The following is a 19,208-nucleotide window of genomic DNA, read 5'->3' as shown; positions in this document are numbered from 1 at the left end:
TCTAGATCTAAACAAGTATTCATTAGATCTATAATTTTATGTTCTTAATATACAAGAATAATTTAAATTGCTAAAATGCTAGATGTTTAAATGTGCATATTTGTGTGAACATAAAAGATTGTTACAAATTGAGAAACGAATAATTAAGATTTAAGATCGCGGTCAAGCGAAGCGACCGCGATGAATCAAGTTAATTAATTGAAAACGAATAAAATGACCACAAGGGTTAAACCCTAGTTGTGTTCGAACACCGGGCTGTGGATCTTGCTTATTCGGGGATCGTCGATCCAGATCCAGCTGAGCGAGGCAGCGGCGGTGGCCAAGAGGCGGCGGCTTCGGCTGGTCGGAGGTGTCAGCGGGCAGCAGCTCCGGCAGCGACTGCATCGTCTTCGGACAGCAGCGCCGGGCAGCGGCTGCGGCGATCAGCTCCAGAATGCAGCAGCAGCAGGGCGTCTTCTTTGGGCGACGGCGGGCAGCAGCTGCGTCGTCGACGAACAGCAACAACTCCGGTCATGGACAGCGGCGATCAGCTCCAGATCTTGGAAGCTGCGACGTCGTCTTCTATCTGCACCACGACGGACAGCCGTGCTTGTCGCCGGCTTGAGGCAGCGACAACAGCCCCGTTGGACGGCGGTAGCCTTGACTTCGGTTGGGGCAGCAACCGCAGTGTTCCAGGCAACGGAGGGCAGCGGCTACTGCAGTGGCAGTGGCGGCGGCGGTCAGAGGCAGCGCCGCTGCAGTGGGAGCAGCGGCGGCAGTCGCGAGAGGTGGCAGAGGTCGGGCGCGGCAGCAGCGGCTGCTGCGAGGCCCGTGGCGGCCCAAACCCTAATTAGGTTTTTGGGTTGCATCGTTGTCTCGTCTTTGTTTTTCGTTTTCATGTTTTCGTTTCTTAACACGCAAACTATTTATAATTGTGGTTTAAAATCCTAAACCTAGAATAATTAAAATATATTGTAGGAATTAGAATGATTTAGCAATTAAGTCAAGATTCTAATTTAAAAGAGAATAATTGCCTTCTTTAAAATTGCCGATTGAATAATTAGTCAAATAATTGATTTAATTTGTTAATTAGTTGATTTTGGTGGATTATTTCCATCTAGATAATATCATGATAATTAACATAAGGAAATTCAATATTTATTTGATCTAATTTTTGGCTTTTCCTTAATTGGATGGAATTTTAAAGAATATTCTCTTAATATGCTTTCATGTTTTAATTTTAAGGTTTAATTGAAATAGTCTTTATTTTAATTGGTGTGTTATGGAATTATTTCCTAGATATATACCTAAGGAAAAGACATGAGTTTTTCAATTGTTTTTAAACCTTTAAAATTTTTGAAAATTACATGTATAATAATTGGATGGATTTTAATTGGAATCCTATTCCTAGTTTGAATTTTGTCTTTAATATGATGTAGGTGAATTTTATTTCATCTAGATAACATCGGCTTAATTAAAGAAGTGAAAAATTCATTTGGCATTAACATGCTACTAAAATCCTAAATTATTAAAGTATTAAATGATTAATTATATTTTAATTGGAATTCAATTCCTAGTTTAATTTGAATTTTATCTTTAATTTTGATGAAGGTGAATTTGTTTCATCTAGATAACATCAAATGAGATTTAAAGGTATGAAAATTCATAGAGCATTAATTTTGCTATTAAAATCCTTAATTATTTATTAAGTTGAATTTTGTCTTTAATTTTGATGAAGGTGAATTTTATTTCATCTAGAAAACATCATTTTGAATTAAAGATGTAATAAGATTCTTCTTGTCATGTGATTTTATTTGAAAGCTATGAGAATTTTGATTCTCGAATTTAATTGGTGTATTTTAAATGGATTTTGTCTTGATTGGATAAATGCGGATTTATATATCCAAGTGGGCATTTTAAATTAAGACTTAGCTAATCTTTTATGATATACACCTAGACATTAATTTTAGGATAAGGATGGATTAATTCTATTTAAGTAAATCCTAATAGTATTAAAAGGTAATTCTAATGATCAAGATACGTTATTTTAACTAATAATGTATGATTGTTTAAGATTGGACTTAATGTCTAGATAATCTTGTTTATGTGAAGATAGAATTTTAATTCTATCTATTTATTTTAGATGCTTAATTAAATGATCAAGTTTCGTCATTATGTTTATGTGAACCTTTTGTAAATGTGTTTACATGTTTTATTGATGAATGATGGATATTTAATTTGAGTTATGATTTTATTTGTTAAAATCTAGTTTAACCCGTGCATCGCCTATGTACTTATTGCCTTGCATGCATAGCTAGTACATGTTTAATTATTCTTTGAATGTGGATACCTGCCTTATCTGCTTAAGTGATAATTAAACTATTAAAACCACCAACAAGAAAATATGAAGCGATAATTACAACACGTTTGTATATGGCCTCCATAAAATTGGTCTTAGTGCGAAGTAGTGACCGGCCTGTCATTATGGGAGGAACATTACCAGTTCGTAAGTTTGGACTTCTCTAGATAAAGGTTATTAAAATCGTAAAATTAGTTTTTCAGTAATATCGCGACTGGTCTTTACCGGAGCAATATTGCTGCGAAATTATAAGGATTGTATTTTAATAATGCTTAGAGGGAGCTATAGGAGGAGGTGCTTGTCCGGTTCGACCTTTCTTTAGAGGAGTTCACGCACAAGTAAAGAATCCTTAGTGCTTAATTTTATGGTTATACGCTTTAGCATTGTTAGTCAGCCATGCCATTCTTATGGTCTCTGGACTATCTGTCGACATTGTGGCCAGTAAAAATAATGAATTTCTTGCATGAATATGACACGGCTTCCTAGTAGAAGAACGTTTGTGCTTGATTTTTGTGGATGTAAAATTGATGAATTGTTTTGTGGTTATTTGCAATTCCTTGAAATTTTACATGTTTATATTATTGGTATTTGTTCTCAACTTGAACGAAAGATGATTGATACTTGGGATATTTATTATGCAATACTTAGTTCAAGGAAGCGTGACTCTGAATTGTTTAAGGAATGGAAAGTAAGCTTGATGTTGATCGTTTGATCAATGACTTGAGGTTGATTCTCAGCAAGAATCGTCCGCCCACATACCATCTACAAGGAGAGGACAAGGAGTTTCGTGATCAATGGCATACCGCGGAATGTCATCTCAAGGGCTTCCTTTTAGCCGGTGTTGGCAATGCCCTTGAGAGGTTTGACAAACCCAAAAGGCCGTTGGTCAACAAGCCCAAATGGTTTGAAGAAAAGTCCTCTAAAGCGCTGTGGAGCATTTAAGGAGTGAGGCATTGGAAGAGGGCCATGATGTGGGCAAATACGTCCTAGTCATGCATGGCTATTTCTATGAACTTCTATTATCGGGGGGGAAAGTTGACCCAGAAACCTAGAAGATAATGATCCTTGATGGGTTTCCAGATATCTTTAATGAAGTCAGAGATGAAATTTTGTTTAGTGACAAAACGTTTTCAATTCTGGAACTTTATAATAAGCTTGTGAATGCTCAAACTGAGATGAGAAGAAGGGGTGGACTTTTGAGATGACCATGTTCAAGTCAGAAGAGTTTATTTTTGCTTTATTTACATTGTTGAATTTCAAGAGTTTTTTGATATTGTTTGGTTTTTGATATTTACAGCGAGACTTGTCTTTGTGCTGTCTACTGAAAGGCGAGGTCTTGATAAATATTTGTTTCTTAATCAATTTAGGTTAGCATTGAGCATACGGTATTGATTATGCATTACTTTGACTTATCAAATGGTGCGGGTTTTTCGCAACCCAATAATCCTGATATATTGGGTAGTGGTGATTAATATCTAGCAGTGCTAGGATTGCTATTATATTGAATCGTGCGCGAGGTGAGTCTCGTTTGATAATGTCCTCAAGAGGAGCGTGAAACAAGGTTATATTATTCGGAACCTAGCTAGTTGGAGTTTGATCACTCTATGAATAATAAATAAGCGTTTCATGTTAAGTCCACTCTTGGAATTAATAAGAAATTAATTAATTAAGTCCATAGCAGACATTAATTAATGGATATTTTTATCTTAAGCGCGGGAAATGAAAGTTAAAATGGAAACCCGGATTACTTATAATTTCGGATTTGGATGGGGAGAGTTCAATATTGCTTCTGTAGTGGCTGCTCGTAATATTCCAATTAAAGTTTATATTAAATTGTGGGTTCAATTTAATTAGTAAAAAGTAAATTGGATAATCCCATATCCAAAACCTTCCATAGATCCCTGTCTAGGCCCAAAATGAACTTAATATAAATAGGAGAATAAAGGAGACATAAATAATAATTATTATTACTCAAAATCTTCGTCCCCCTCTCTCTGTAGGGATCGAAATTTTCTCCTCTTAGGAGTAGGATTTCTTCTGTCTTCTTTATTTAAGTCCTAGTATTCCGGTGAGATCAGCCCACATTGATATTGGAGTACAGTTCGGGAACCAGAGAGAAGATCCGTGGTCTAGTATCCAAAGCGTCACGTGGAGAAGTCAATATTACTTATGTAGTGGCTGCTCGTAATATTCCAATTAAAGCTTATATTAAATTGTGGGTTCAATTTAATTAGTAAAAAGTAAATTAGATGAGCTCATATCCAAAACCTTTCATAGATCCTTGTCTGGGCCCAAAAGGAACTTAATATAAATATGAGAATAAAGGAGACAGAAATAATATTTATTATTACTCAAAATTTTCGTCCCCCTCTCTTTGTAGGGATCGAAAATTTCTCCTCTTAGGAGTAGGATTTCTTCTGTCTTCTTTATTTAAGTCCTAGTATTCCGGTGAGATCAGCCCACACTGATATTGGAGTACAGTTCGGGAACCAAAGAGAAGATCCGTGGTCTAGTATTCAAAGCGTCACGTGGAGAAGTCGCTAGCCATCATCAATTCTTTGGAGAATTAATTAGGTATTATTTCTGCTCCGTAGAAAAGCATGTTTTAGGTTTTTATATACTTAAAGCATGATCAATTCAAGTTATGAGCATAATACATGTGAGAATTACGCAAATAGATTTTGTCTAAATAATCTGCTAAATAGATCTGATTATTATGTGATTTATTTGTTCGATTAATTATTAAATCATGTCATTCGAACGCGCTTCCACTGCCAGTTCCTTCAAGGTGGTGACTAGTGTTTAAAGTCCATCAAAAATTGATGGACTATTTTTGCCCATTTTTCCAAACCCAACGGTGAATAAAACCGGGTCATAAGTAATAACCCAGATTTTTAGGAAAGCAGCAGAAAGTTATCAAACGATGGATTATGGTGGAACCCTCACACCTTAACCTGGGTTTATGAAGCAATAAAACGGGTCCTAAAAGAAAAGAAAAGGTGAACATGAGTCACCATGCAGCTCAACGTAGGCTAACTTGGAACATAAGAAAATGGTATACATAAACTCGAATTCAAAGTCCAGGAAAGTAATCCTTTGGACTTGTCTAAGACAATTATCTTTGAAGAGGCCTAATAATCTTCAAAGATATCTTGTTTACTTGAAATCTTTTGACCATCTATAGTTCTTCCATACAAAGAACACAAAGATCATCTTCAATTTTAGAAATGTTGAACAATACAATCGTTCTCTTATATTAAATCATCGACCACACCTAGTTGCACTCTTAGAGAGGCAAGATTTCTCCATTCCAGTAGACCATGCTGGAAGGATGAGTTCTAGCTAGAACTCATCCTTCAAGCATGGTCGACTAGAACACGCCAATCATGTTTTTCCTCCAAGAAACAAGGTTCACGATTAAAAGGTCCTAAGTATTTCCTTTTTCTCAAGTAAAAAATTTCATCTTCCATTGAAATTTCCATCTCTCCATACACCACTTTCCGATCCACCCTATTTCCAATACAGTCGCTCATTTGAGTAGACAACATATATGATCTTGGGAAGCTTTGAAGGCTTGAAGGAAAATATTTAAAAAATAACACTCTTAACATCAAAGATGTTGTTTAGGATTTTGTAGAAGTCGTCGATTTTAAAATTTAATAATTGAAGTCGTAGTGCCAGTTTTAAATAAATACTCCATATCTTAACAAACACATTATTAAACCAAACTTTAGGAATATAATGATAGCCATGTATCCATGCATTATTCCAATTAATAATCTAATGTAAACTAATCAAAATTAATTAATGTAAATGGTGACCAACGAAATACTAGAGAGCTAATTAAGTAAAAAAACATCAATAATTGGACTTGAACAATAATACTAGTGGTAGGTACTAGGTAGCAGTAGATAAATAGAAGATTCTACATAATTTTTACATTCTCCATATATATGTCTCTTTGTGAATTCATTCACAAGAAACTTGAAGTTTGCAAAATTTATCCGGTTTTTAAACGATGTGGCTTTTGATTTCAAATTTATATATCCAATTTCACAAGCATTTTCCACACTAACACACGTGAAGTAACAACAAGAAGAAACTTTCAAACAAACTTTTTCAAAATTTTGACAAATCAATCATGGAACCCACGATTTTTTTTATATTTTGTAAAATTTCAGGCACGTTTCAATTAAAGATTAACATCACTCAGAAATATCTACAACATACGTGAAAAAAACCAACCAACCACAAAATATATGGTACAATTCCTAAATTTAACTTTTACAGAAAAAGTCCAGCCTAAATAAATTTTAAATATTTTAAAAAACAAACATTGCACCAGCCGGGAATCGAACCCGGGTCTGTACCGTGGCAGGGTACTATTCTACCACTAGACCACTGGTGCCAGATGCCAATTTTAATTATTTATTTATTAATATAGGTATATGGTTCAATCAAATGGAGTAGTATTGTTCTTGTCAATTCGTCATTAGAGTAGAAGATTCTGTTAAGCCAATTTTGATGACTTTAAAAAAATTGAATGATGAAAACTTTATTCACAACGACTGAAAAGTCGTATTCAAATTACAAATAGGTGAAAGGTAAAAAATACACACTTTCTTTTACTTCATAACAGATTCACATATCTGTTTGAAAAGATTTTGTAACTTTTCTACAAACACGAAGAGAATAAGGATGATGCTTTAAAGAATAGAACCATAAATCAATCAATGATATACACCGAAATAAATACAACAAATGTGATCCAATTCCACCCAGTATACCTATATCTATATTGCCACGAAATTATCTACAACTAGGAGTATATCTTCATTTTTTAATCAAAATGAAAAAACAAAACTCATCTACCCTCTACAACAGTAATATCACTCCAAGAGAGTGATGTGGTAGAAGACATCCCTCGTCTAATCTCATCCATACTTGGATGCATACCAAAACCATTTCTCAAATGCATAGCCAAAACCTCTCCACTTCTCATCTTCTCCAATAGATAAGCACCCATATCCTCTCCTTCACCTTCAACCTCATTCCTCCCTTCAAACATCTTCACCACCTGCCTCATTGTAGGCCTTGCCTTGCTATCAGGATGAGCACACAACAATCCCAGCTGCACCACCCTCTCAGCCTCCTCCGCGTCCGCCTCTCCCCTCAATCGTGCATCCACTACGTTCCCCAGCTCACCCCTTCTAAACATTTCCCAAACCCATTCCACCAAGGCCGGCTTCCCTTCCTCGATAGGCCTCCTTCCACACATCACTTCCAAGACCAACACTCCGTATCCGAACACATCTGTTTGCGTTGATGCCCTCCCGCTCCTCACAACCTCCGGCGCTAGGTACCCTATCGTCCCCACCACTCGCGTGGTCCCTGCAGCCTTGTCGTGGTCGTGCATCCTGGCCAGCCCGAAGTCACCTAACCTCGCATTCATGTCCCTGTCAAGCAGCACGTTGCTCGCCTTGATGTCCCTATGCAGCACCTTCGACTCCCATCCCTCGTGCAGGTATAAGATCCCCGAGGCCACTTGCCTCAGGACTCGGACTCTGCTTTCAAAACCTAGCATCTTGCTATCATCACACTCAAACACCCTTTGATCAAGACTCCCATTTTCCATGAAATCATACACCAAGATTAGGCTGCCCTTCTCCTTCTTGCACCACCCTCTCAACCCCACCAAATTCCGGTGCTTCACTCTCCCAAGGCTCGATATCTCAGCCAAGAACGCCCTCATTCCATCCGCATTTTCATGGGAGATTCGCTTCACAGCAACCTCCAATCCCCCATTCAAAACCCCTCTATAAACCTTGCCATTCCCACCAATTCCAATCACATTTTCCTCAGCAAATCCTTTAGTTGCAGAGTCAATTTCTTGATAAGAAAGCCTATGAGGCCAGTACTCCATTTCCCAATCCTCCATTTCCTCCCTCTCTCTTCTCTCTCTCCTACTCTTTCTAACAAACAAGAACACAGATGCACAACACACAACACCAACAACCAAAACCCCTGACGTTAAACCCGCAACAAAGCCTCTAGTTCTATAAAATGGCGTCCCCGGAAGCTCAAACGACGGCAATCCTGCAGTAATCAGCCCATCACTCAGTGTGAAATTCGTATTGCTGTAACTCCAAGCTAGAATTTTGTGGCTCTGAGTCATGTTCCCCGTCGAAGCAGTGAATCCCACATACATTTCATCCTCTAACACATCAGAAAGGTCAATAGACACATTCAACAATGGCCGCGGAGGCCTCTTCACGCCCACAGGCGCCATCGTAACATTCAATACTCCGTCAGAATAATCAATCCAAACTTGATACGTTCTCCCATTATTGAGATCCAACTGTTGGAAGAAACCCCCCACAGACCAATACCCCGCTTCACTCGAATTGATCGACGTGAGCGAATTCACATCAATCCCAACGTGATTGTCGTTGATATCGTCGAATTCATGGTTCCTAAAAACATCAAATTCAACTCCAAACACATGATTGTTAGGGTCCCCGTTGTTGGAGAAATTCAAAAACCCTAGATTCTGCGACGCGGCGGCCTCGACACCTTGGTGAATTTCGGCGTTCGGCGCGAAGAGGAAGACCATGCCGTGACCGGCGAGGCGGCCGGGGAAGGGCGCCATGGCGAAGATGAAGGAGGTGGAGAATGGGAGGAGGAGCGATGTGTGGGCATGTTTGGTTGGGATTTTGGAGGGGAGGAGGGCGCGGCCGATCTCGAATCCGGCGTCGCCGGTGAGGGAGAGGATGCCGGAGTCGAGAGTGGCGTTGCCGTAGCAGGAGAGGGAGGAGGAATCGAAGGCGTTGAAGAGGAAATCGAGGGCGGAAGTGAAGTGGGCGGCGAAGATTGTAGCTATGGTGAATTGGAGAAGTTGGAAGCTGAGGTGTTTGCGTTTTTTCATTGCAGATTTTTAGAGAGATCCCAAAATTTTAGCACCTCATTTCTCACAACGTAACTCTTTATAAAGATAACGTAGACATGGAAAGCACTGGAAAAGTAATCGTGGTGTAAATTGGACCCGCGGATTACTTTTCTCGAATTTGACTTTTATTCTATTGTAGATTTGTAGGTTGTAGCAAAAAATCATTCCACAGAATTTCACTTTTATTCTATCATTATCATATAGCAGTACTAGTTATATTTATATCAATTTCAATTTCCCGGCACTAATACACGTGTAAATATTTGGTGATAAAAGTAGTTTCAGATTAATTCGATACCAAAAATAAAAATTTAATGATTTAAAACATATTACTTCATGGTATGATTATATGATAGGTCCAATCAATTAATATTATAATTTTTTCATTTTTATTTTTCTTATTTTCTGCAATTATAATTTATTGAAGACATCACATTCACATATGACGTCATATGTGAATTTATTTCAAGGTTTTGAATAATTAGAATCTTCGAATACAGCTACACAATTAATCACGAAATATAATTAAATTAAGTTGTATGTATACAGTATGTTGGTACACTTAATTATGAATTTATGATTTACCTTTTGATATGAGTAACCTTTTACACCATACTAAATAGACAAGCTCATAATTAATCATTTGTGGATTCTGAAACACAATATAATTTCCTATAATAGTACATAAATATCGATTTACTTTTTTTAGACATCAATAGAAAAGATAAGTGAGATATTGATCTACTTTTCATCCAATATTAAGTGATTCATACTTTTTTAAACGTCCCAAAATAAGTGAGTTAGTACTTTAAAAACAATTAGCACTTTTAATTTCTGTTACGACCTTTTTCTTGCTTTATTTTTTATTTGCTTAATTAACAAAATACCATTTTCTTTGTACCGAAAAAAATGTTGAAACTCTCATTTCTCATCTCACACTGAGTAGTAAGCATATTTCTTCTATTTATGAGTGGTAACCCTCATCTTATTAGACATTTTAGGGAAATGAGTAACTCATTTTTATATAATATTAGAGCATACTCAATTCGATAAATAGATTTTTCATATTTTATATTAGTCTGATGTGTGTTCCAGCCACACGCTCGAGAGCATGTTGAATCCCTTTTTTCATCTTAACGTTGATCCTATATTTGTAGATACAGCCTCTCCTTATGAGATTTTAAAAAAATTTGTGACTCATTTCTATAAAAAAATGTCAAATTAAGAGACAAAGGGGAGTACACTATTTATTTGCAGTTGATTGACAGTTATTGCATAAATATGACGTGATCAATCATGTCGACGACATGGAATTACATGGAATTAGACATGTTACTTGATACCTAAAAGTTTGAGGATCATGATTTTATTAATTCGAGTCAAAGATATACAATCAAATTGGATTAATTTATTCAATAGTTGAATTCTGTCAAAAATAAACGTATCGACCTCTCACGACCATCCAAAATAAGAAAGATTGCCAAATCTTTAAAAATTTTAAAGAAAAAATCCTACTTTAGCTGTCTGTGTACAGTTTCTCAATTGCCTATCGTCAAACCGAATATAAATATTCCTTCCGTCTTATTATGAGTGGAACACTTCTAAAGTTGTAATTCGACATAATATTTTATTTGATATTATTTTATGAGTAGAGTAGAGACTATAAAAGAGTAAGAAAAAAGAAAAAAATAGGAGTAGTGTTTATGTATTTAGAAATCTGTCATTTAGAGTGGACATCATATAAAAAATTATACTATCACTTAGAATGAAACATAGTAAGTATAAGTTAAATTCTTCAATATGGATAGTACTATATAATTATACTTCCGATATTTGAGACCATCTCCAGTCATATATTAAATCTCAGTTTTAGAGTAGAAACTTCTTTAATCACAAACTCAAACCTATTTTTATGCAAAATATCATCAAATATGGAGCCATTGCAAAAAAATTGTTAGACATATAATAAAAGAAAATGATGTTAAATTTGAATTTTGTGTATATAGTTGGAGTAAAAAATATTTTTTTGTGTGACGTGAATTTGGGGTAAATAGTTCGAGATACCCTAAGACCATCTCCAACCATACACTAAACTCAAATCCATTTTTACATTTTATAGCATAACAACAACAAATATGACATATTGCAAAAAATTATGAAATATTGCAATTAACCAGTTATTATTTAATTAATGTGAACTAAAACACAAGTAATAATTTACAATAACAAAATGAAAAACGTAATCTAATAATCTCGTAAATAATAACCAGTTCCTCTTCCTCCAATATTGTTGAAGTACGAAGAATATGTTATAGTTGCATTGTCATTTGTTTGTTCTTGTTGGTAAGCTCTTTTCTGTAAAATGGTCTATTACTGTGCAAACAATTCAAGAACTTCTTATCCTAAAGACAATAAATTTACAGTGAAACAAGAGGCCTGTAGAAAAAATATGGAACGCCCATTTGGTGTTTTCCAATCACGTTTCGCAATTGTAGCAGGATCAGTGCGTTACTGAATAAAGTGGTATTGTGTGACATAAGGATTAAATGATAGTTGCAGATGAGCGTTAATTCTCCGATTGCCGTTGCTAGACAAGCGCCACAACTAGAAGTTGAGATGACGACCAATGAAGATGCTCGATTTGAAGAGCACTTGACTCGATATGACGAAATAAGAAATAAATACTACTACTATGTTAGTTTGGAACTTTGAAATGCCCTAATTGATCATTCGTGGGAACAATAAACAAATTTTGAATTGTAATTTTATACATGCATTGTGATATGTTTTTTTTTTTTTTGTAATGGTTATATTTTTCAGTGTTTTTTAATTTATGTTTCAATTTTATTATAGCATGTTTAGTGCATTTTAATGTATGTAGTATTTATTACATAAATATATTAACAAAATATTTATTTAATTATTTAATTTATACTATAAATTATTAATTGTGAGATTAGTGTGTAATATAAACAAATATGTGTTTATAATTGAAAAAGGTATAAAAACTTTCCATAATTTTTTTGACCTTTATATCCTTTATTGAAGTTTTTGAGTATATAGCAAAATTTATTTTTTCAATGCATATAAAAATTGAAGTGTTCACATACTTATATTTTTATTTTCTTGTTTTAAAGTTTTCTTTTTTAACATGCCGTAAAAGATATAAAAATTTAAAATAATTAATTATTATGCTAACAAAGCTTAAATTATGACCATATTTTATTACTTGTGTAAATTTTTGGTGAAATTCAAAGATAAAATAACAATTTTATAGCATTACGACAATAACTTAATTTTCTTAGTATATTAGCATTGAAAAATTAGTTTCTTCCACCTTTAACATTTTATACTCAGCATGTTATTAAAATTTTCGACGCATATAGAAATTCATTTTCTATGTGTACAAAACGATTTTTTTTCGTACATTTAATATTTTATTTTCTTGCTTAATTTTTTTAGTTTTTTATCTTTTAAAAATAGTAGTAATAAATTATATTTAATTAATATACTAACAAAGTTTAAATTATGGTAAAATAAAAAGAAAGAAACTTTCTACATTTTGGATATATCATTCCTCATGGTATGATTATCCTTGTTAAAAAAAAGTAATCAAACATATCAACATATATTATCAACTTGGTACATATCAAGATTAGGAAATTTTGGCTCGTATCCATTTTGTTTGTGATTTCGTAGACATTGATTTGATTTCACACACGTACTACAATTATTCAATTAAATCAATCTGGCTTCATGAGTTGGCACATGGATAGTTTGGCGGATCAATAAAGGTTTGTATAATTGATTGTTATTAATATTATAATTATATTAATACTGATTTTTGAGCCGTCGTTTGTAGGAGTACTACTTTAGTTAGAAAACATCACAATTTTAAGATAATATTTAATTTTTGACCTGAAAATTTTCCATAATCTTCTTGGAAAAAGAAGATTTATTTACTTGATTTTTGGAATCCAAGATTAAAATATGTTTTTTAATGGAGTAGTATAAATATATGGTAATGACATTTAAAAAAAATCAAATATATAGGGAAATTAAAAGACTATATTTACGGCCATTATCATCCAAACAAATTCGGCGAGAGATTTGAGGTATGCCCAACAAACAATTGCTTTTCCAAAGATTCTCGCTCCTCAATTCCTCTCTCCTAAAATTTTTCAATTTCTTCTTGCATTGCAAACGATTTTTTATTGTTCCGCATATATCTACTGCTCGTGATGTTCAGAATCATAATTATCTCTCCAAAATTGAACGACAGACTTGAATTGAAATTTGAGATATTTCCCCAAATTTGAAATTCCTAGGTTTCGAGGATTTGACGGTTAGAGGATGGGGGCGGAGTCGCCGGTGTGGGGCACGTGGGAGGATCTTATTTTGGGGGGCGCGGTTGTGAGGCACGGAACCGGCGGTTGGAACGTCGTCGCTTCGGAGCTTCGTGCGCGCACCCTTTATCCGTATGCCTTTACTCCTCAGGTCGATACATAAGTTTAAATTAATGTCGAATTTATAATTTGTAGGAGTAATTAATTTCATTGTTTTTTTTTAAATGTTGCGAATATTATTTGGTGATAAACTAGTTTAATCACATTTATAAACCGAGGAGTTTCAGATCAGTAAAAAAATAGCAACTGTAACAAACAGAGTTTGTGCAACTTGGAACACGTATGAATTCTTTGTTAATATAGGAGTAATAAATAATCAATTGGCCTATTTAAAAGTTGGTTAAAAGTTGGTTAATCTGTGCTTCATGCATGCAAGAGTAGTAATATATCACACATGAACTACAAGATAGTAATCAGCATTTGATGAAAACATACATAAATGGCTGTTACTACTACGCAAAAGTTGAAGACTAATCAATAACCACATATTTTGATGTTGATATGGTTAAGAATTAGTTACTAAGTAGTACAATTTTTATTTGATTGACCAAATGAAGAAATATTAGTGCTTCTCTGCCTACAAATTTCTCATTTATAAAACTGTCTCGGTCGAAAGATTTGTCTAGTCGATGATGTTGTTTCTTGGCTTTTTGTTGAAAGCTTGGATTTCTTGGTTCATTCTTTGGTATTATTGCCTGTGATATGCTAATATTGATTAGTCGAGTCAAATTTTTTCGTATCTGACCTATTTTCTGTTAGTTAATGGCATGGGGCTGTATCACAAGATTAAAATAAGAGATCATGGGAAAAATGTACGAGTGAATAAACTTAGAGTTCATGTTGTCCATTTATGGATTTGTCTTGCGTTCTTCCACTAGTTTGGTTAACTGAGACCTATGAGGTGCAGATTGTGATATCTATATATGTCCAGTGAAGTTTTATAGGATTTGGGACTTAAGATTTAGGATTCAATAGCTAGAAAAATATGAGCTCCCAAGGAATATGGCTTTTAGAAAGTGAAAGATGAGGAAGGTATTTTAAACTGCACTAGAATGATGCATATTTTCATCTAGAACCATATATTCGAATTAAAAAAACAGAAAAAAGTAAGAGAAGGAATTGCAGGTTGCTACTTTAAAGGTTATGGAATGCTTACTCCAATGGAAACATGTGCCTCTGAAATAATTCTCATAAAAAAATGTATCCAAGCAATAAAAAGTAGAGATAAAGGTATTGCACAATGTTTTCTTGCAACTTTTACTTAGCAATGACAGACCTTCTAATAATTCCAGGCTTGTAAAGAAAGGTATGAAGACCTACAAAAACGTTATTCTGGATCCACGTGAGTCATATTTTCTTCCCGTTATCATGCTTAGTTTGATTTACATTCATAATCCATTTGGCTTTTACCGACTCGGATTTCTGATGTAGCATGTTAGTAACACAGTTTCATAATTCTAGCTGACCGCAGCTAATGTTTGTTCTTGTGAAATGTGAATGACTCAGGTCTTGGTTTGAAGAACTGAAAATGCAGCGTGTTGCAGAGCTCAAGCGAGAACTGGTTAAATCTGAAAACTCAATAGGGTTAGCACAGATGTATAAATGTATTTATGTGAGCATAAAATACAATTACTTACTCTTCTCTCAATACTGTTTACAAAAGTTGTCTGCATATTATTACCAATCTATGCATGTTCCTGGAGATGTTAAAGGGACGATAATGTTTGAACCTCAAGATTATGTCTTATTGAAGTTTGAACTGTTCTAATAGTCTGTGACACGTTAAAAACTAGTACGGAGTAAAAGATTAGTACTATCTGATGCTTGCTTTGGCTTATTGCGTTGTGATTGTTTTCTCTGCTCTTCCTCTTTGGCATCGTGTTTTGACTTTCCGTGTAACTTATTGTGGAGCATCTGATTTTCTTTCAATAATCTCTTAGTGTTGTTGATTTCCAGATCACTTGAGTTGAAGATCAGATCATTGGAGGGGAAGAAACAACAATTCAAACAAGGTGAATCCGGTTCATGCGAGACTGAATCACCTCCACCCGTGTTGGACTCAGAAGCCACCGAGTCAATCAGCAGGCAGACATCAAATGGTGAGAACTCCGTTGGCAGCTTCACAAAAGAAACAAGCACAATGGGAAGCTGGTTGTGCGACCATCAGCTTCAAGCTGAGGAGACCGAGACGAAGCCCAGCACATCTGCCTGCTCTGAGCTGGGAAAGGATCCAAGCATTGATGACCTCCCTGAGGTCGGTTATGAGCACGGAGTCATCGTTAGGAAGAAACGAGGGAAGAGAAAGAGAAAGGACTGCAGTCAAGTTGCCAAAGAGAAAAGTGTTGATGACAGTGATAATTTAGGTTCTTCGAATGCTGTTTCGACTGCAAACAAGGAAACATCAACTAACGAATGTAAGAGGATGAGAATCTCCGGTCCCAAGACCACCGTAAGAGAGAGCTTGATCGAGATATTCGAATCCATTGCACAGAGTGAATCAGCAGCAGTCTTCAGACATCGAATGGACAGTCAGGTAAGAAGACAAAAAACTCACTACATAGAAAAAAAAAGGTTCACCCATCGTCTTCCTCTTACCGTCTCTCTTGACATTACTGATGACAGAAACGGGCGCGATACAGACGTGTTGTCCAGCAGCACATGGACATTGGCACAATAAAAGCAAGAATCATTGGTCAGTCCATAAAAACAGCGAAGGAGCTCTTCCGGGACCTGCTGTTGCTGGCAAACAATGCGTTGGTGTTTTACTCGAGACGCACACGCGAGTACAAGGCTGCAATCACTCTGCGGCAGCTGGTCATGAAAGATTACAAGCTGCATTGCAGAGGGCATTGCAATGAAGCCACATCGGACTTCATCCCGTGCAACCCTCCGGTGAGGCCACGGACAGCTCGTCCTCGGCCTGGGCTTCCAACGTACAAGGACACGGAGGCAACATCGGATAAAGCCTTGAAACCAGTGAATGCTGCTCTTGCCACTCCGGTGGGATTGGGGAAACAGTGTAATTCCGGTAACAGTGTGTTGAAGCAATCCTTGTTGAAGGCTAAGAAAGGTTTGAAGAGACCTGCGAAATTGAAAACTGAATTAAGTGATCCACAACGTAAAAATACACCAGTGAAACAAAGGAAAAGAGTTCGGAGATGACAATGTTTTATCAATAGAAAAAAAAAGACTTGTGTAAGAGAAAATTGTACAGACTTCTTTTCTATATTATATCTGATTCATGTCTAACACATTGATTGTAGAACTGTAGATGACGGAGAGGGCAATCGATGATAGGCGAATTTGTTTACTTTAAAATACACATGTTCCATGTACAAATAAAAATGAAAGTGGGGAAATTTTTCTTTAAATAAAAGGTTTATAGAATTAAAAATTGTGCTGTTGATTGTTACACCAATTTTAATTTTGCCAGGTTGAATTCCATTCGGCAGAAATTAAATTTCATGTGCAGTTCCATACAAAGCAAAAGAAGTGCAATTCCAAATTAAGTTGGTGTGTGCATATTGCATATCTCTAAATAAAGTCATCCTTATTTTTTTGGTTTGAAATCAAAGGTCGATTTACATCTGGTATATGGTTTGGAGCGAAGATTTACTGAATATGCACCAGCGAAATTTAATGATATAAAAGAAAGATAAAAAAAGGAAAAGAAGGTGTATATTTTGCTGCAAAATTGATAAATTAAGAGATATAGCTAGAAAAAAAAATTGATTGAAGTATTATTAATGGAAAATGAGAAATGCCTCATTATAAAAAATTTTTTTATTATAAATATAAATATACATAGACAAAAGAAACTTGTACGGTTAAAACTGGCAAATTTTTTCATCGAAATTCTTAAACGGTTAAAACTGCTCAGTGCTATATCATGAGAGCACCTGGGATTTACTCATAAATTCCCACTAATAAAAAAGGGGAAAATAGTCAAACTATGGCTCTATGAAAATAGTAATAATACGAAGCAAAAGGGGTAACGCAAAATTAAAAACTCATGAGTCCATTTCTAGCTCTCTGAAAATGGAACATGAAAGAGTTTGGTTCAGATTTTCTGTTTATAGAATAAGTAGTGCGAAAGTATATAAGAGTAGCAACTTATGGGAAAATAAATAGAAGGAAAATACTACCATACTGATTCTTGGTAGTTCGAATTACGTTTTTCACCTTTCCATCTCTAGCTCTCTCCTCTACAATCTGATCAAACATTATACTACCCCATATCAAACCTTTTCCAATACTCATTCCTTATTTTGCTAACATTACCACTTTCGAAACTTCTGAATAATAGTGTCTTAATAACCAATATTAGAATCTAAAATACCCAAGTTTTAATATTAAAATTATAATCAATTAGGAATACAAAATTTTCGGCATTTTGTATACTTTTTAATCCAAAATTTCTCGAATCCAGATAGATGAATTTAATGTTCTAATTTTCCACCCACGCTGTAATTTCTGTCAAGTTAAAAATATTTTAATTTTCACGTGAAATATCAATATATACTACATGGTGTGATTACAGTAGAACTGTAGATGACTGGACAACATGATCAATTTGAATTATAGTAAAAAAAATAAAAAATCAAGTTCGTGTATTTGGATCAAAATTTGGTAGGAATTGCTGATTAGGTGGACATCAAAAGAGCACAAAGTTCGTGGTATAGATTAAAAAATCGTGTAAAAAAATTAAAAAGGTTCTAGAACTAATATTAATATATGCTAAAAATAAAATTAATTTTATTGCATTAAAAACTGAAAAAAGAAGGAATTAGAGAGAAACACCTCTATATGTTGCATGGAAGGCACGTGCAGGAACAAGACCCGGGTCTGCTGCAAAAGAAATGTCCTAGTTGGAGTATTAAATGTGGCAGACAGAGAATTAAATTAAACTATCATCATCGTATCATGGATATAGCCTGTACCTTACCAACTCGAGTAATTATTGCCATTATTTATAATAAATTAAATTAAAATGGGAAGTTGAGATGGAAGTCCAAAGTAGGTTTAATTTGTAGTATAGTTTAAATGGTCAAATTTCGGTGCTATTTAGGGGCGGTTGCTGTGACACGTTAATTAAACTTTTGTATCAATAATATTATTGATATTGACATTTGTTTGTTGTAATAGTGGGTCAACAATTCCATGAGGATTGATGAGAGAGATTCATTTTTCTTTGCCCATGCTTCATTTTAAGAAACTATAGTCTTTTACTTTTATACGAGTTTCATTTTACCCGAAAGGTATAGACTAGGACGGACGCAGAAATAAATAACGATAAGGGTGGTGATTTCTAAATATTGTTTTAAGGTATATTGTTGGGTGTTTTAGGTTACTTATAAGGGCTTTTACATAATAATTTGCCTTAAATTTGAATAAATTATAAAAATTTATTAAAAAAAAAAGTTAAAATACAATTTTATTAAGGGCTTTAGCCTTACCCTTGTTATACATGTGTCCGCCCATGGGTATAGGGGCTTCGGTAAAAATACCGAAAAAACGG

At 34.9% G+C, this 19,208-nt stretch overlaps 2 protein-coding genes and 1 non-coding gene across 4 annotated transcripts; 1 reads left to right on the top strand and 2 right to left on the bottom strand.

Annotated features, from left to right (window-relative positions):
* Positions 1 to 6,675: 6,675 nt before the first annotated feature.
* TRNAG-GCC (transfer RNA glycine (anticodon GCC)) lies at positions 6,676 to 6,746 on the bottom strand. The gene has a single exon. It is a non-coding gene; the product is annotated as a tRNA-Gly (tRNA).
* Positions 6,747 to 7,037: 291 nt separating this feature from the next.
* On the bottom strand, positions 7,038 to 9,301 carry LOC125192924 (L-type lectin-domain containing receptor kinase VII.1). Its single transcript, XM_048090600.2, has one exon. The coding sequence runs from the start codon at positions 9,261 to 9,263 to the stop codon at positions 7,203 to 7,205; it is 2,061 nt and encodes a 686-aa protein (XP_047946557.2). The 5' UTR covers positions 9,264 to 9,301; the 3' UTR covers positions 7,038 to 7,202.
* Positions 9,302 to 13,397: 4,096 nt separating this feature from the next.
* On the top strand, positions 13,398 to 16,939 carry BRD4 (bromodomain 4). Of its 2 annotated transcripts, XM_048089102.2 has the most exons (5): positions 13,398 to 13,781; positions 14,983 to 15,032; positions 15,197 to 15,274; positions 15,647 to 16,223; positions 16,313 to 16,939. In XM_048089102.2, the coding sequence occupies exons 1-5, from the start codon at positions 13,638 to 13,640 to the stop codon at positions 16,850 to 16,852; spliced, it is 1,389 nt and encodes a 462-aa protein (XP_047945059.2). In that variant the 5' UTR covers positions 13,398 to 13,637; the 3' UTR covers positions 16,853 to 16,939. The 2 variants fall into 2 exon arrangements, with proteins under 2 accessions (XP_047945059.2, XP_047945060.2); XM_048089103.2 differs by lacking the exon at positions 14,983 to 15,032.
* Positions 16,940 to 19,208: the final 2,269 nt, after the last annotated feature.

The sequence above is a fragment of the Salvia hispanica genome, chromosome 4 (genome assembly GCF_029641045.1).
Source record: "Salvia hispanica isolate PSC_SH4W2 chromosome 4, Shi_PSC_v1, whole genome shotgun sequence".
In the NCBI taxonomy this organism is placed as follows: domain Eukaryota; kingdom Viridiplantae; phylum Streptophyta; class Magnoliopsida; order Lamiales; family Lamiaceae; genus Salvia; species Salvia hispanica.
The sequence above is the reverse complement of the archived record's forward strand: the minus strand, read 5'-3'. Positions and strand labels throughout refer to the sequence as shown.